The 18,190-nt window shown below is 40.6% G+C and overlaps 1 protein-coding gene across 6 annotated transcripts in view; it reads right to left on the bottom strand.

Annotated features, from left to right (window-relative positions):
* The window catches only part of COL14A1 (collagen type XIV alpha 1 chain), a 127,120-nt gene that overhangs the window by 100,822 nt on the left and 8,108 nt on the right, over positions 1-18,190 (bottom strand). For all 6 annotated transcript variants that reach the window (XM_040546969.1, XM_040546968.1, XM_040546973.1 and 3 more), the window contains exons 3-5: positions 16,440-16,556; positions 12,986-13,129; positions 9,632-9,718 (exon numbers count right to left, since the gene is read on the bottom strand). In XM_040546969.1, the coding sequence (XP_040402903.1) occupies positions 9,632-9,718; positions 12,986-13,129; positions 16,440-16,556 (348 nt within the window). The remainder of the gene's footprint in view (positions 1-9,631; positions 9,719-12,985; positions 13,130-16,439; positions 16,557-18,190) is intronic.

Raw genomic sequence — 18,190 nt, 5'->3', positions numbered from 1 at the left:
GTAGGCCCCCTTTAGGTACTGGAAGGCTGCTGTAAGGTCTCCCTGGAGCCTTCTCTTCTCCAGGCTGAATAACCCCAACTCCCTCAGCCTGTCTTCACAGGAGAGGTGCTCCAACTCCTTGATCATCCTTGTGGCCCCCCTCTGGACTCACTCCAACAGGTCCACGTCCTTCTTGTGCTGGGGGCCCTAGAGCTGAGGGCGGTGCTCCAGGTGGGGTCTCACGAGAGCAGAGCAGAGGGGGAGAATTCCCTCCCTTGACCTGCTAGCCACACTTCTTTTGATGCAGCCCAGGATACGGTTGGCTTTCTGGGCTGCAATCGCACATTGCTGGCTCATGTTGAGCTTCTCATCAGCCAACACCCCCAGGTCCTTCTCCTCAGGGCTGCTCTCAATGTCCATCTCAGTACAGATATTTCCTATCAGGTTTCCAGTTGTGGGAGGCAGGAAGCAAGAGTCTGCTGAAGGATTGTGGCCAGGTCTATAAAATCATTGCTATTGAAAAAGGAAATCCAAGTTGCAAGTAGTCAAAGGATAAAAAGGCTTAGCTATGTCCTCCAGAGATATTCATAGGACAAACTCTTGGAATAAACATTGATCATCCAAAGCACAGTGAGCTAAACTTTCCAGAAGGTAAAAGGGAGTTTATTCAAGAGTTTCCCTGCAGCAGAGTCCTTCTGGATGTCCTCCAGTGACTTAGAAGGAGTTCCAAATGTACAAAGCTCTGCATGGTGGCTCATAGGTTTACAGGCTATCATGGAAACTGAAAGGATGCCTCTCATCAGATTCCACCTGGCTTGGATGGGATATCCTAAATTCAAAGGTCAAAGAAAGCAGCGTTATGTTCTGGTAAGTCTTCAACTCCTGTTTTTAACCAGGTATTCGCATCAGCTGAAGTTGAGGAAGAAGCCATCTCTTGCATAGTACGAGTAGAAAACAATCACCGTCTAAAACAGCCATGCCTTGCCCACCTAGCAAGGATGGGGACTGCAGATAGAGCTGCTGGGCAGGTTCTAAGTGGAGTCTGGAGCAGAAATCTTTTAGCATTACAACAGGATGGTGATTGGACCAGAAGTGAAGTCACTGACACACCAAGGTTCAAGGGAGAGTCTTATTGGCAAAGACCAGATGGGCACGTGCTGTTTCCATCAGCAGGAGCTGAGATTGATCCATCATGGATCCTCCACTTGAGCTAAGGTTTGGTAGAAAAAAGCCTTAGATAGTATCCAAATGCAAAATTGAGAAAGATCAAAATGGAGCTATAATATTGTTCCTGTGGCTGAGCAGTCTCAGAGTACTAAGAGTGTGGTGAGGGAAGCACAATGTCAACATTTTGTGGTGCTCCAAAATGTTCTAAGAATAGGGCAACATGATCCAAGAACTTCCAAGTCTTCTCAAGGGATGCATGGGGATCTGAGGTCATCCCCCTAAAGACACATGGATAATAGATTCATTTTTATGTTGACATTACCTTTAATTGAGCAGCAAATGTTACAAGCAGGTGTATACCACACACACAAAACCTATTCACAATCAGGTCAGCCAAAGGACTTCATCTTACTGCATGCAGGACGGTGCTGAAAAGTGATTTTTCTACTAAACTACTAAAATATTCCACTAGTCAGTAACCACAAAACTCAAAAGTAAACTGAAAAAAAAGGCAGTCCTGAAGTAGCTATAACAGCCTACACAAAGTATGTGTACCCAGTTTTAAGGCAGTTAAATGGCAGCAGACATGCACCCTGCTTCATACTCAACAAGGTGATGCACATTCTTCTTACAGATGCTGCAAGGGTGAAATGTTCAAGTCTCAGTATGATGTATACACATCTTTTAGGGAAATGCAGGCTGTAGCCTAATATTTAGACAAACGCAATCAATAATTCCAAACTTTACTTTATTCTTCAATGCAAACTTTAATTTACACATGGCCAAAAATGAACCCTCTATCATGCTGAAGTACTACACAATGTTTAAAGAACTTACCACATCTCCCACGTAGGGAATGCATCTGTCTACATGCTGCAGTATCTAAGAAACTGATGCTAAAGACTAATAGCCAAGGTTATGGATACACTTTGTGATAGGGGATATAGCAGAAGGCGTTGAGCTAGCTAGTTCTGAGCAGGCTAGCACGTTTACCAGACAGTGTTGTTGGATGATACAGCTGCACCGCTGTCAGCTTTGTTGTAAATTTGGTTGCATCTAGTTCAAGCAACCCTTCAATATTATACTGCACTCCACTGGAACAACAAAAACAATAATTAAGTACAAACTTTGATCAAAAACTCATGGCTCATGAAATACAAATCACAGAATTATCAAAAGTTACGAGATACCTCTCTGGCGACCTACTGTGCAAGCTCAGGCCAAAGTAGTTCAGCGTTTGCCTCTTGTACAAGTCCAGCATAGCCCCAGAAACTAAACATTAATTACAGGGGTATCTTGCTGGTACCTTCCAAGATCAGCAACATATTTTTATAACTCGTACTTCATAGCATGGTCTAGATATTGGAGCAGGCATTCAAAAACAGAAAAACACAGTGTCCCAGCATAGTTCTGGGTCTGCTAACACCTCTCACATAAAAAGGAGGTCACCATCCACACGGGACATGTTAAAAAAAAAAAAAAAACAGTGTAAAAAATCCTATTTTTCTCTATTGCTCTGATTGCAGTTGGCCATACACATCTTAAAATTGGGTAAATATCTTTTGGGACCTGGAAATAAAAGCTGAAAATGAACTGATAAATAGGTACTTGCAAAACAGCTTAATCTAGGATGGGAGGTTGTATTTTACGTTTAAAGAAAATTCCATTATAGCATTAATCCTGGAATCACAGAGAAAGACAAAACTCTCACAGGCTGTAAGACTGCAGAAGAAAAGGAAGAAAAAAAAAAAAAAGGAGCAAAGGGGCAGGAAAGAGAAGACAGAAAAGAAGTCATCCACATTAAAAACCACAGACAAGAAACACAGCCCATGAACAATAGTTTTATTGTGCAATGAAGAAATGGAATTCCCTTTCTTCCATCTGCTGTGGTCATTCTGGAGTATTAATTTACACTTATACAATAAATCCATATTTTTTGCCATCTTGGTTCAGGCTTCTAATCCAGTTCCAGGGAGAGAAATATAATGCATTTGCTAAAATACAAGCAAACCTACAGCGTATTAAGTTACGTGATAAAACGCTTGCCTTCATGGACAAAGGAGCACAGAGGTACAATGCCAGTTGGAAGAACCTGAATAACACCCTTACAGGATTATTCCCAAGTCCATCAGAGGACAGTCATCGGCCCATGGTCCTGGGGTGAAACCCATAATGTTGACCAAAGGAAAGGCTTTCCAGAGCACCCTTCAGACTGATGGGGTTACTGCCTAGGAGGTAACGAGAGTTACTATGAGATGCAGGAAATAGTATTTGGGTATCGTCTAAGTCTTAGCGTGATAGCTTTAGGGGAGGAACCAAAGAGAGGGAAAAATAGGGATCAAGGTAATTTGGGAATGAACTACCACTGGAAAATAAAAAGATAGAGTAATAAAAGGGGTCTCTTCCACATATGCAGGTGGCTGGTTAATACACTTGCCCAGGCAAGTCCTGTGCCACAGGCTTTCCCATCTTCTCAAACTCCTTTTGTAACTATTTTTCTAGGCGAGGAGCGCTCTATTCTGTGTGCATAGATCTAAACGCCAGCAACTAAAGTCAGACCACAAGTCACCCAAGCTCATGTGCCTGTGATGCCAACAGCTGGAGCAAGTGAGATCAAGATGCCAACAATTGCAGTGGGCATGGCGGGCCACAAGCTCTCATGCATCCACAGTGCCAGCAACAGGAGAAGCAAGGGTACATATTTCAGTGTGCAATGGCTAATGCAGTTAAAAAAAAAAAAAAAAAAAAAAAAAAAAGCAAGCTGTCAGCAGGCAGTAAGTGGCTGTAAGTGGCTTGGGAGCCAGGTACCAAAAGAGCCGTAAGTCTGAGCCAGATATCTCTGTCTTTGTGAGGCAACTGGAGGAGCTGGCTACCAGAGGAACTAGGTGGTCCAGGCCTGGAGAGATTTTGGCCTGGGGTTCAACTGAGAAACAACTGCCTGGGTGTGCGTCTGTCTGTCTGACGCAAACGGAGATCCAGGGGTCAGTTACCAGAGGAATCACATTTCCCACTAACAGGCTTTCATCCTGATCAGCCAAAGAGGTGAAGAGGCCACTGATGTTTTTGTCAGTGTGAACCCTGTCTGCTTCTGCTCTTGCTGACCTGTGTGGCCAGATATGTATATGTGCATTTTAGTATACTTATCAGGACTACACGCTCAGCTTTGCTGCTGGCTGGATGTGGGGACATGGAGATATGGCAACCCTGCTTGGCTATATTGGGCTACTGGATCCAGTGAGCCCTAACACGACGCAAAAAAAAAGAACTCACATTGAAAGTGGGAGAGAGAAGTACTTTCCAGTAAACTTTACTTTTAGCCTCAGATTGCAGAAGCAGATTAACGTGCAAGACTGAGAAGCTGCTAAAGACTATATAAGAAGAACAGAACGGCACTGGGGAAATATGCCCACACAAAACAGTTACGATCTCTTTCTTCTGCCTGGTCATAATGCAAAAGCTGAAGTGCCCTCTGGAAAGCTCAGGGAACACTGTTAATAAGGCCAATTAATTACAGGTTACACAAAGACATAGTTAATGAGTTCTGTAGCCTCAGAGTTCAGTAAGCAATAAAAAAATAGAAAAATGTCATAACTAAACCCAACATTTGCAGCAACGCTAGCCAGGATGAAGTGAGTAAAACTTGGAAACAGCCAACGGAGCAGCGGAAGTTCAGAAGGTATTCATTCCTGTGGCTTAGTCAAATACCTCATGGCACTAATTTCACACTGTCTAGTAATACTTACTGAAGCATCTGACTTTAACTAAGACAAGTTAATAAATTAGATGATTAGTCTTTTCTACTGAGTAGTATCTTAATATACTTCTCTGTGGACTTTTTCCAACACTCTTTAACATAGTGCCACTCGATAGCTACAGAGTGGATGTCAAGGCTCACCTGCATCAGAAGTGATAGAGGTACTGGAAGAAGAAAGCAAATCAGAGTATTTTTCAAGTTTACCGCTCCTCTTATTTCTATCACTATCCAAAGACCAACGTGACCTCACTGCAAGAGCTATTATAATACAAACATCAGATATATATGCCATCATATTTTGAGGAATGATATGCCTTTTGCATTATCTGATAATGTGCACAGCAGTGGAAGAAGGAAAAAAATATTATGAAGAACACAGGGAAAGGATTGGGGCAAGTTGTTGTTTTAATATTTGGGGTTGTGTTTCCCACTACCCAACTATTTTTTTTAATTGGCAATAAATTAAGTAATTTTTTCACAAGTCAAGTGTATTTTTGCCTACAATAGTACTTTGTAAAAAATCTCCCTGTCTTTATCTCAACCCAGGAGCTTTTTCATTCCTGTTCTTCCTATTTTCTCCCCATCTTCCTAGAGAGGGGAGTGATCAAGCACGTAGGTGGGAGTTTGGCTGCTAGCCTAGGCTAACCCATGGCAACTCACAAATAACCCCCCCCAAATAAAGTTTGCAAACAAAAAATAAAATTGGCCCCCAATGCTTTGTTGTTTTAATTGAAATGGTTGGCTAAAAACATTTTGGACACACTGAAACATTCTAAAGAGAAAGGATATAGTCACATATTTACCACAGGATACAGTCAGAACTCTGATTCTCCCCTCCCAAAAGGGATTTGATTAGAAAATCACTCGCAGAAGCTCTTTGAGAAACTGTAAACCATCTGAGAAGGCAAAGAATGTATTAACTCCTTTCACTGTACAGAAAGGAGCTTTGTACATGAGAGAATTGAGTACTTGAACCTTGGCACTTCTCCAAATATCAGTGCATGCTGAATGAAGCTGAGTCTGTGAACTTTATCTCAACAGAGAGAAAGAGAAAAGGCTTCTGACATGACTGAGTGTAGAGCAGCGATAAATCACCATGCTGAAAACTGACAGGTTCTGAAAAATATAGAAAGAAGATTCAACACTTGAAAGTGGTTGTTCAGAGGAACTAGAGGAGGTTTCTGGAAATCAAATATGAAGTTAACATTTGATGTATGAGTGCTAGACATTAAAGGTGAATTAATTTGGCACAGTGACATTACTGAATATACGTGGGAGGTTTATTTGAGATAAGAGCATAGTACTCAGAGCAGAAAAGAAAGGAGTCAATCTTTTCAAACCATTTGAATGGGCAGGACACAACAGATGGAAAATTTTAACCTGGATTAGTAAAGCTGCTGGAAAAATTACTAATGAGCCACACAAGACACTGACAATTTCATAAACTGAATACAAGCTAGTTTAGAAACGCAAGAAAAAGGTAGATTTGGGAGGTTAGGAGAAGTTGCCCACACCTCCTCCCAGCACTAACTAGAGCCTCAAGCAGTTGCTAATCAAATAGAGGACAGCACTGCAGAACCAGTCCTCCAAACCACAGAGGAAAAGAAGAATGAGAAGCTCTGAAACCAACTGGAATCATTAATATAGATATCCATCTTGCATTTCTGAGTGAAGAACTGGCTTCTGTGAGTAGAAGGCTTACAGTGAAATCTTTGTTCCACTGAAATTGAAAGTGAAATCTGTTTTATATTGTGTGATCATGAAGAGAGTTATTAGCTAAGTATTTCTAAATGACAAATTTCAATGATGATGTGCCTTCTGTACCTTTCAGGAAAATTAACAGGATATATAGAGATCAGACAGTAAGAGTTATCATAATGCACACACTGGACCTGCCATTATTGACAGTGTCCACATGCTTTTCCCATAAATTTTAACAAGTTTATTACTGTGCCTTAATAGCTTTGCCCCAAAACATGGAGTTGGAATTATCTAGCCTACTAAAACACCAAATCAGTCCTAATATTCACACTGGAGAATTTTGCCAGACAGTTCTCCACATGCAGAAGAAAGACAAATGACCTTTGCCTTTGTAAGGCTTGCAAAGACACTCCAGCCTCTTCTTATATAATGATGTTGCTGTAAGACGTGGGGCAGATGTTCACAGAAGGCACCTTCTTACTTCAAAATCTGGCACCAATACTTGCAGAAATGGTTAAATAAGTTTTTGCCATCCTTTCAGTCAAGAAAAAAATAGAAGCCATAGCCATTTCCTTACAATACAAGTCTGGACAATGATTGCTTTCAATTTGATTTGTGGGTAAAGATTGCTCCATTTTCAGATAATATATTATACTACCCATTTATTTTATTGTGTGTTAACTCTTAAGGTCTCACCAACTTGATCAAGGATATAGCACAGCCACGGAATGTATCAGAGTTACTATTAAATCCATCAAATTTAGCCATAATACTAAATTGTTATGAAACCAATTAACTGCTGGCCTGAATTCATTTGGTCATACCCAGATCATTTCCTGTCAAACATCTGCAGAGGATCAAGTTATTCTTCATGGTTTTACCATAAAATTTTGCTCTTATTTCTTTACTCCATTTCTGTCACAGACTCTTCCTGATTAACTTTTTTTTTTTTGATTCATTGATCCAATTTCAGTTTGAGGTAAAACAGTCTTTACACATTAAACTAGTAAAGTTTTGATACCATTAGTCTTTATGTATCAATTTTGAATTCACTTCTATTCCAGCTATGCATTTTTTGCTGATGCTGTTATTTCTGCACAACTCTTTTTTTTTTTTTTTTCCTCGGACTTTCACCCTACTCCCACTGAAGTCATTCAGTTGGAATCTCCATCACTTTGAATAATCATTATACTGTGCAAAGGGAAGAAATATGCAATAGCTAGACAGTAGGAAAAAAGAAGTCTTATTACTTTACATTTCAGTATAGCTGGATTGGGAATGGGTTTAAACAAAAAAAAGAGTTCATACAAATTAGCATAGGCTTGGGGTTTTTCTTTGTCAATTTTGCTGATTGAGAAATTTGTAAATGTTGCATTTCTTTCAAATATATACCCCATTTTTCTAGTAAAAGATGTTACAGTAAATGTAATTTTTCACAAGTGCTAGATGAAGTGTGTTTTGCTCTGATACAATTAAAGAGGTTTAGATGAGTAAAAAGTTGGAGGGGGTGGAGGAGAGTTAAAGACTTTGCAAGTAAACAAGAATCCTGAAGAGGAAGAGACTGCAGATCCAGTCTCCTCTCGCCAACTGCATTTTTGCCCCTACTGCATGAAAAAAGCATAAATCCTCTCCCACAGTCTGGCAGACACTTTCCTCTGTCTGCATTTAATCAAAATTTTCCTATTACAGACCCATTTTTCCCTCCTTCAACTTTTATCACTTGTCCTTCATTAAGAAAACAAATCATATTTTCCTTCTTTGGTTCTCTCATTTCTTCCAACTCGACCTTCTTCTAGACATGAAAAAAAGATTGCTACCCCATCATGCACTTGCAGGTATAACTTTATTCTTCTATACTAAACACTAATTAACATTTTCTCCAATGTACCCAATGTCATAAATTTAAGGGTACTTTGGCTTGAAAAAATGCTGCATGGAAACAAACTCGTATATTGTAAATAAACACAAGGCACAAATACATATGGTAAGAAGACAATAATCACTCAAGTGAAAAAAAATTTGCATGGGCTTCATGAAGTTTTGGATGAGGTCTCTGATACTTTGTTATCAGGACACAGAACAAAAAGGGACTGGAGAAATGGGAGCCTCAAAACCGTCCAATTTATTCAGAGAGAACAAGGTCATATCAAGCTTTTCTCTGTGCTTGTTCTGTACATCATAAATAACTGCTGAGGGGAATAATTACTGTTGGGATTACTTCATAAAGAAGATGCTATTTGAATTTTAGAGCAACAGGAAACAAATATATTAAGCTCGAAATAGATGTTACTGCCCATTTCAGATGAGCTTCTCCTGACAAGCAATATTACATTTCACCAAAAGATTGGTTCCTTGCAACTGGACAAAATGGACTCTTTTTTTCCTATCAAAATATTCCAAATGCTTTCATCATATACAAAACCCACATTAGGACAGAGGTATCAAGTTATCATGTGCATAATTATAAAACAATACCACTTTGACTTTAGGTGAGAGCTAATACTGCAAGTCCGTTTTGCAGGCAAGATGATGTTAATTTTTTCCTGTATACATCTAAATACATATGTATATATAACATGGTTATATGAAATAAGATCTTCATACATTATGATTATTTGACTGTATTTAAATATACACCCCCCACACACAGATATATATAAATATGCATACACACAGGTTTTTTTACTACTCAAAGTGCATCCAGTGGAGAACTACAGGCAGTATGGTGTTTTTTGCTTTTTTTTTGTTTTTTAAAAATGCAGGTTCAAAACCTGCTTTTATGCTATTCATAGTGGTATTTAGTGCTTACTGTATAAAGTGATAAAACAGAACACAGAACTAAAAGCAATCCCTCTGTTGTAGCAACTCTCCAATATTCCTGAAAATACTGATTCTTCCCTTCTGTTTAACTTAATCCTGGGAAACAGATTTAAAGTTATAATTTAAATAAAATCTATACAGTGGCCAAGTTAAATAAAGAAACCGATCACTATCAGAATATCACACAAGTCCTATGTGGTATGATCTGACCTTCTGGAGCTGGTTTACTCGCGTTTGTTTTTTCTGGATCCTTCACCTTGGATTTACTTGTTTCTTTTCTTCTCTCTATATCTTTAACTAAAAAAGTAAGGGGAAAAATAAATCAGTCAGACCAGAAACAGTGCAGACAGAAGCGTGTAATTTTGCTCTTCCAGATAGAGAAGTTTCATGCATATCTTGCAATATGCTTAGGTGACAAGTGAGTGTTACTGGGTTTTCTTTCCCTCCCTTTGGGTTTATTGTTTTTACGAGTCTGCCCCCATCCCATCATCATTAAAGTTCTGAAAAGTGACTCTCCTCACTCAGGAGACTCCAACTATAGTGACATCAGCATCTAAACCCACAATGACAAGAGCCAGCGCTGGAAATACAGCCCAGAAAGTTGGCAAAGCTAGCTGGGGAAAGTCCAGTACTGCAGAGTTCCACTGTAAGTCGTCCAGCACAAAAGCACATAAGCCAGCTGTTACATTATCCTCTTTAAAGAACCCGCTTAAATCCTATGCCCAAATCTGCGTTCAAGGCACCAAATATTCCCATGAAAGCAGAGTTGCTCCAAAGCTCAGACTTCAACAGTTTCTTCTCCTGCAAGTGGGTGGAATACCTCACTTATTATGTCCCAGATTTCTCATAACAGCCTAGCAGAACCCAGCCTGATTAGCAATTCCTGATATTATATTAGTAGCCAGTGTCTACTCCACCATGGTCTGAAAGATTCTGGCAAAACCACTGCTAAAGTCGTATACTAGAAAAAAAATATCAGAATTTCTTTAGAATGGTAATTGGTTTCAACACCCCAGCTATCTACGATGGCCAAGAACAGCTTGAAAAAATGAAGCAATATATTTCACAGAAGATAGAATCCTACTTCAATTAAAATCTTTAGTTTATGTAGCCCAGAATTGCGACCAACATTCTTTCAAGTAGACACTGAATCCTAGCCCAGACCAGAGTCTCTCTGTGCTACATCCTTCACAAAACATTGTGAGAGGGTGAAAGAAGGTTATTTGTCTCCTGAAACATACAATATCAAATGGACAATACACGTATTCTGTTTTGCAGAAGTGAAACCAAAGCCAAATGGATTTCAGTGATTTACCCAACTGTACATGGAGTATTTGGAACAGCGTTCTCTCACGTCCCAACCCGAAATATAATCGCATGACCATCTTAAGGTCTTATGAAGACAACAAACCATCACCAAACCTCTCAGTGTGGAAAACCTCTGCAGAATTTACGGCCTTTACACTCCAGGTATAGAAATAAGGATACTGGTGAAAAAAAGTAACTGAAGTTTTTACTCCTTTCCAAATTAACATACTATATGTACCTGTACCTCACCTCTATCTTTTAGGAATGGTTGTGAAACTGATTCAGAAGTAAATTAGGTTTGCAAGCTTACTGAGGAATCAGCTTTTACCACAGCAGATCTTGGATATCAGTTGTGCTACAGAAAAAGCCATGATGACATCAGGGCTTACTCAGAGGCCTGGGTTTAATCCTCACATAAATAAGTCTCCAACTAAAATAAAAGAGGTAAATTTGGCAGAGTACTACTAGACCAAAAAGGTTGCCATTGCTTAGCAACTAAGAGCATTTCTTTGAATAAAGGCTACGAGCAGCCACCACTAAGGAGGTGCCGGTGTCCTCCTCTAATGCTAGTGCTGGGGAGGGGCAAGTCTCCAGAGAAACGGTTCAAGAGTTTGAAGATGCTCACAGGAGATGAGCCAGTCACATCCTGATGGAGATTTTTGGTTTTGGGAAAGCCCTTTCTAATTGTCAAAATCCTAGCCACATAAGAAAAACAGACAGGAAGTCACCAGTTTTACCCACATATTTACACAATGAACTTAACTACGTCTTTATGGCTGGATCTTAAAGGAAGAAATTCCCCAGTGACCTTTGTTAATTATGTACTACATATAATAGCTTACAAGCAGTGCCAGAATAAAAAAGAACCCCTGACTATATAAAAGGAATACTCTTTTAAAAATAAAATTTTATGGTAGATTTGAGAAGAATACTTTGTGTATTAATTACAACACAACAGCATTAAAAACACTTCCAGTGCACTAGAATGCAGCATTTTCTCAAAGCTTTGGGCTTGTTTGACCTTTTATCATCTCAGCAATCAGTGACTACTTGTCAGGGAAGGGGGAGAGAAAACATGGAATACAGGATCAGAGAAAGGAAGTCTTTGTATACATGTTGTACCTGGTTTTATTCATGCAAGGCATCAGATGGTCAAAGAAACTCCAATCTCATTAAGTGCTACATGTTTTCTTTGGCAGCAAAGGAAGAGTACTGAGTAGAACATAACCCCCACATTGTTAATTCTAGCTGCCAGCTCTGCTTTTCCTTTTTCTAGGAATAGAGCTAGTTTAAAAAGCAACCACACCTAATATTATAGAACTTGGTATGACTTTCTGTGGGCTGCTCTTTAATGCTAAAGTAATCTGTGGTTTTGTGGGTTTCCTAACTGGGATGGTACTTAAAATAGTCAACACACAGTTGCAGTGACAAAAAGCTAGGAAGACTTCGACACACACCACATCAAGCAGTCAGCATATTTTATCTTGTGCTGGTTCTCAGAGAAAGGTGCTTCCGCAATGAGAGCAACCAAGTAGCATCCTACACAAATGGTTAATAAAATATTCAGTGCCAAGAGAATTCAGTATGCTTTCAACTGTATTTCCAGACTGTCACATTTGTCTTCATTGGCCAAGCTGACACCACACTTAAATGAGCTGTTTAAAATGCAAATCATGAAAACTCAAGTGTTTTGCCTGTGAATTTCTTGTAATACTACCTTTTCACCATGATACACATACTAAAAATATGTATAGGTCAGATAAGAGTCTTGGGCGTAATCTGTAAACATATTTGACAGCTGAAGACCAGTAAGAGTTTGGCCTTTCACAGTATCATGGAACAAGCAACTAACAGCCACTTGGCACAGCTATAAGAATCTGAATAAAAACAGTTGAATGAAAGGAAGGAAACTTTTTAATGCATCAGATCATAGCACTTCCCTTCTTATTTCTGCTCACTGAAGATTCTCTTCCATGAGATAGTGGCAAATTTCATACAGGAATAGGGAAGACAAGAATCCCAAACCAATAAAAACAAAAATAGCCCAAAGTAAGAATCTCCTGTGCAACTGCAACTGGATTAACCCAGACCTCCAGCTGCAGCTGCATCAGGTAAAAATCTGTGACTCTGATCAGCCTTCCACCACAGAAGAAACTGTTTTTCCATTATCTGCCTTTATGTCAGAGTTTGCTATGGTTTCATAAGTTACACTGAACAGCTGATATACTCTGCACGTCAGGTATAAAAGATACCTACTTCTGAATTGGCCTTGGGCTGGTTTACTCTCCTTGTCATCACTGAATGCAATGATCTGAAGGGCATAGCTTTGGTCTGGAATAAGACCTTGAATAATTGCTTTGGTAGCAGTGTTTTGAAGAATTAGTTGATTGGTTCTTCCACCTGTAACAGAAAAGACAAAAAAAGACACATACATAACTTTGTTTTTCTTGCACTAAGGTAAATGTAATGACTTAAAACTACCTCAAGCTCTACAAACACCCAAGTGTCTTCTGCTACCCACTTTTGGAACTATCCAGACAGCCAGGCCAGAGAACATCCCAGAAAAGCAAGAAGTCAGGCAGCCTGACCGAAGACAGAGGCCAGATTTTTGGATATAAACACTCTAAGATGAATCAATCAGACCTTGTATCTGGGTCCCATGGAATATCCAACATACCCAGCATAACTATTAAGACAGAAATGAGTATTTATCAATAAAAGGAAAGAGTTTATGGAAAGTTCAAAACCACTCACAAAGCAGAGAAGTACTGCTTGTAACAAAAAGTACAGACTAAAGACTAATGATAAAAATCACAGAACCACATAGGTTGAAAGAAACCTTTCAATGTCTTTCAGAATCACTGAATGGTCGAGGTTGGAAGGGACCTCTGGGTGTTTTTTTATTCAACCCACCTGCTCAAGCAGGGCCACCTACAGCCACTTGCCCAGGACCATGTCCAGACAGCTTTTAAATGTCCAAAGAAAAGAGGATCCACAACCCCTCTGGACAATCTGTGCCAGTGTTTGATCACCCTCACAGTAAGTGTTTCCTAATGGAACACCTCCTGTGCTCCAGTTTGTGCCTGTTGTCTCTTGTCCTGGCACTGGGCACCAGTGAACAGAGCCTTGGCTCTGCCTTTTCCACCCTCCCTGCAGGTATTTATACACATGGATAAGATCCTTCCTGAGCTTTCTATGCTGAAGAGTCCCAGCTCTCTCAGCCTGTCCTCAGAGAGATGCTCCAGTCCCTTCATCATCTTGGCAGCCCTTGGCTGACTCTCTCCAGCAGCTCTGTATCTTCAGTCCACCTTCCTGCTCAAAGCAGGTCTAGTTAGAACAGGTCACTCAAGACCATGTCCAAAAGAGTTCTGAATATCCCCAAGGGTGCAGATTCCCCAACTTTCTCATGGTAGCCTGTCGTGATATCTGACAAACCTCATGGTAGGGGAAAACAACTTTTCTCAATATCTGACTGGAATTCACATGCTCCAACTTGTGTCTACTGTCTGTCACACTGTCACTACACACCTCTGAGAAGAGTATGTCGTCTTCTTTTCTATGTTGTCCCTTTAGACAGCAGTAAGACCTACTCTGAGATTTCTGTTCTTAAAACCAAACAAACCTAGTTCTCTTCGTATAATCGCGTGCTCCAAGCTTCTATCTTGGCAGTCCTCCACTGGCCTACACTGGTACCTGAGTATCTTTCTTGCAACACAGAACCCAAATTTGGACATAGCACTACAAGTACCTGCAAGTCTCACAGGCACCAAACACAGGGAAAGAAAAACTCTGAACCAGGTGGCTATATTTTTGTTGGTACAACCTGATGTAGCTGCATTCATTGCTGCATGGGCATACTGCTTGTCCTTGCCTGATGGGACCCCAGGTCCTTTTTACAAAAGACACCTTAATACTCTGAGCAGAAACATGGTTATGTTTGCTCTGTTCTCCAGCCCATGTTTCCCAGTGTGACAAAAGAACTTTATAACCCTTTTATTTACAAGAGAACATGTGATAGTGTTGATAGCTTTTCCTCCTGGCTTGAGAAATTCACAACATCAAATAGGTCATCAACTACATGGATGAAGGAAAGAGAAAACACAGCAACCAAACCGACAGAGCAGTTTAAGAAGCATCAGAAGACATCATTTAAGCAAGAAAGTCAGGAGATGGAGAACTCACTGTACAGTGAAATTATAGGCTTTCTAACATTTTATGTTACAAAAGAGACAGAAAGGCCGATTACTCCTTTAAATGAAAGGCAGAATTAATTCAACAGGCAAAGGGAGCATAACACACAAACCTGAGAGCTTTTGATCTATGAAATATAACACTGAACATGAACTGAAACAGATTAAACATGAAGGCAGTATTTTGTAATACAGAGGAATGGAGTTTGGGGTGGGAAAAAACCTTCAGATACCCAAACCAAAACCCAAAACTTTTCCAGGTAAGTAAACCATAAGTAGTGTCAGTCAACTTCCTTCACAGTGTGCAATATACCAAGGACATATATAGAAAACTAAGTCAATTGCACATTTGCCATACCCCATACATTTAATTATCCATACACGAGGCAAGTGTATGGAAATAAGACTGCATGAGTACAAGGCCTGATGTAACAAGAAGGGTCCAGAGAGCTTCCAGCAGTATAAATGCCATGCAGCATTTCATTGCGTACCCCCTTGCATACCACTGCTACTCTAGGCCCCAGGAAAGTACATAACCAGCTGTGCAAAAGCCCCTTGCTTCAAATGACAAGGATTTAGCAGAGCTCCACATCATGAATTACCTGCTCCTGCAGATCTACTTTCAAGCTACCACAACTGCTGAAAATACTTTTCTGTCCTGCCCATCCGTGTTGCCTGCTGCTCAGCACATTAGAAGTTAGTGGCAGCAGTCTGAGTACGAGGTGAGAGGTGCTGTGTCCCAATTCTCTGTGGAAGTCCCCCCACCACGGGCAGACAAGTGCCCCAGAAGTCCCTCTCCTGTTCCCAGTTTCTCAGTCTGCCTCTTTTCACTTCTGAGAGCTGCCTTTTCGTAAAGCATCATCCCTCACGTGCTCCTTGACTGGTTAGGAGGGCAAGCCACCCCTTCTGGTTTGCCCAGAAGTACTTCAGGTACCTCCCACTGAATACACAGGACCACTGTTTTGTTTTGGCTGGCCTCTTATGGCAGGGAGCTGTCAAGTGTGGTAACATCCTATCCCACAGGCTTGCACACCGCTCTGTTGTTGGCTGCCAGTTCTGGCCTCATCATTCCAACATTTTGTTTGGTTTTGTTTATTTTTTTTTTCCTGAAATCTTATTGCTCTTTTCTGGAGAGCTCACTATGAGAGAAGGCACAAGGAGATCCACCTCAAAGCTTTGACAGGAACAGTGTTCCTGTGTTCTCCCTGGAGGGCTTCCTAGACCTCCTTATACCCCGCTGGAAGAAAGATCAAGACAGATGGTCAATGACAATTCCCAAGGACGATGCATGAAGCATATCCAATATCCACCTCCTTCTGCTTTAAGCCCCATGCCTAGGACAATCCTGTGGCAAGTTCAATTTCTCTCTTCTGTTGACCAGTCAAAACTCTTATCCACAGACTGCTCACAGTTCCTCAGTCCTGAAGGGTGACTTTAGCCTCAGAAGAGCTGCCCGGCCCTAGGTCTAGATGACGACAGTCATTTCACCTTCCAAGAGAACATACAGACTTTTGGTTTACCTGAACTTGGAGTGACAAGCAGTTTATATCCAGTGAATTGCCCTTTGGGGGCTTTCCAAGAGATCTGTACACTGTCAGGAGTGACTACATTATATCTTAGTCTTGTTGGTGGGGACACTGCAAGTGGGGAGAGAAAACAACATTTTAAACTCAAATAAAAGGCAATCATCAATTTTAAACAAACATTAAAATAAACATATAGGAAGACAACACACAATTTTAATGATAAAGGATGCAAGTTATTCAAAATGTCACATACATCAGTTTATTAGTTTGTAAAATGACAACCCCAGGTGCACTACTTCCCTCAGACATACCTTTTATCTCTTTATAAAAACATACTAACAACCTAACAGCAGAGGACAAAGACAAACAGTGTTAGATGTTAAGATTCTAGTTTAGCAGGCAAAGCTGGTAATACAAATGCTCTTTGTTAATACAGGGGAATTAAAATTGCTCTCCTTGCTTATGCTGACAATATGCATTACCTAGCCTCCTTTACTTTGCATTACCGTGGGTGTTTCCCAACATTTAAAGGAACTCGGGGCCAAATTTTCAAAGCCTTGTGAAGACACAGTAACCAAGAGGGAAAACAGGCATGCACAGAGCAGAGGGAACATCAGCTGCCCAATTTGCAAACCTAGCCTCAGGGATGCACGCTTGGCCAGCTGCAAGCACTGCTTTGGTCTCATCAAGACTAGGACGTGCACAGGCTGGGCAAGATTTAGGCAGAGGGTAATCTGGAGATGGTCAGTAAGTCTGACCTCTGCTTATCTTGTGCCATCACTTAGGTTTCAAACAGAAGCAGCTGGTGAGATGAATAAAAGCAAGAAATGATGAAGAAAGATGTGACTTTACAGAAAAGTAACACACAGAGGAAAAAAAGGTAACAACCCTAGGTTGTTAACTGCAAGCTGAGCAATACTGTGCCTGTACATTAACTGGCAAGCTCCCCTAGACTATACCCTACAGGGCATTTCTCTTCTTCCCCAGGGAAGAGATCCCCCTTCACAGCAAACAACTGAAGCACTGCTGCTGGTTGTGCAGCCCATGGTATCCAAGGCTGTCAATAAGGGGGCATCTTTATACATTTGAATCGCTTTTGGTCTACACAGACCTAACTGACCTAGAAAGAAAGGCAGCCAGGGAAGCTATCCAGAGGCTGAGAAATAAAAAGGGTTAAAAAAGCTTAGCACAGTCCTCCGTTGACCTTAAACCCTCCTCTTCCCACTACCTCCACAGCCCTCTGAACTTTCTTCATTTTTAAGTCCCTTGATGCCTTTGCCACTACCAGCCTTAAGGTTTCTCTTGGTACATCCAAGAAAGAAGTGAAATTATCTGAAGGTAGTGGGAGGAGTGGTAATTTCTTTGCCCCGGGGCCCAATATAGTTGACTAGGCCAATGCCTAGTCTTTCTTGGTCTACTACATACTATAAGTCAATAGCACTCATGGCATTTCTGAGATTTAAGGATTACAGCATATGGAGCATCTGAGTCTAGAGGCAGAATGTGCTATCCAGAAGTCTCTGGCCTCTCCATTTGCCCTGCTGCAGTCAATGCAGCTCTGGCAACAGTAGCAGCCAAAGACCTGTCCTCAATTGATTACTTTTTCCTACTTGTTTCTTTTTCCAAGAGTTTGCAGAAGAAAGAAGGAAAGAGGCAAGCTGTATTTTTTTTTTTGACATTTAAAGGTGAGTTTTCAATGCCATCTAATATTAAAAATATTTTGAGTCTTAGAAGTAAAGTTTAAT

Source organism: Cygnus olor, chromosome 2, assembly GCF_009769625.2.
Source record: "Cygnus olor isolate bCygOlo1 chromosome 2, bCygOlo1.pri.v2, whole genome shotgun sequence".
NCBI lineage: Eukaryota > Metazoa > Chordata > Aves > Anseriformes > Anatidae > Cygnus > Cygnus olor.
Note: the sequence above shows the minus strand (reverse complement) of the source record. Positions and strands in the feature narration are given on the sequence as shown.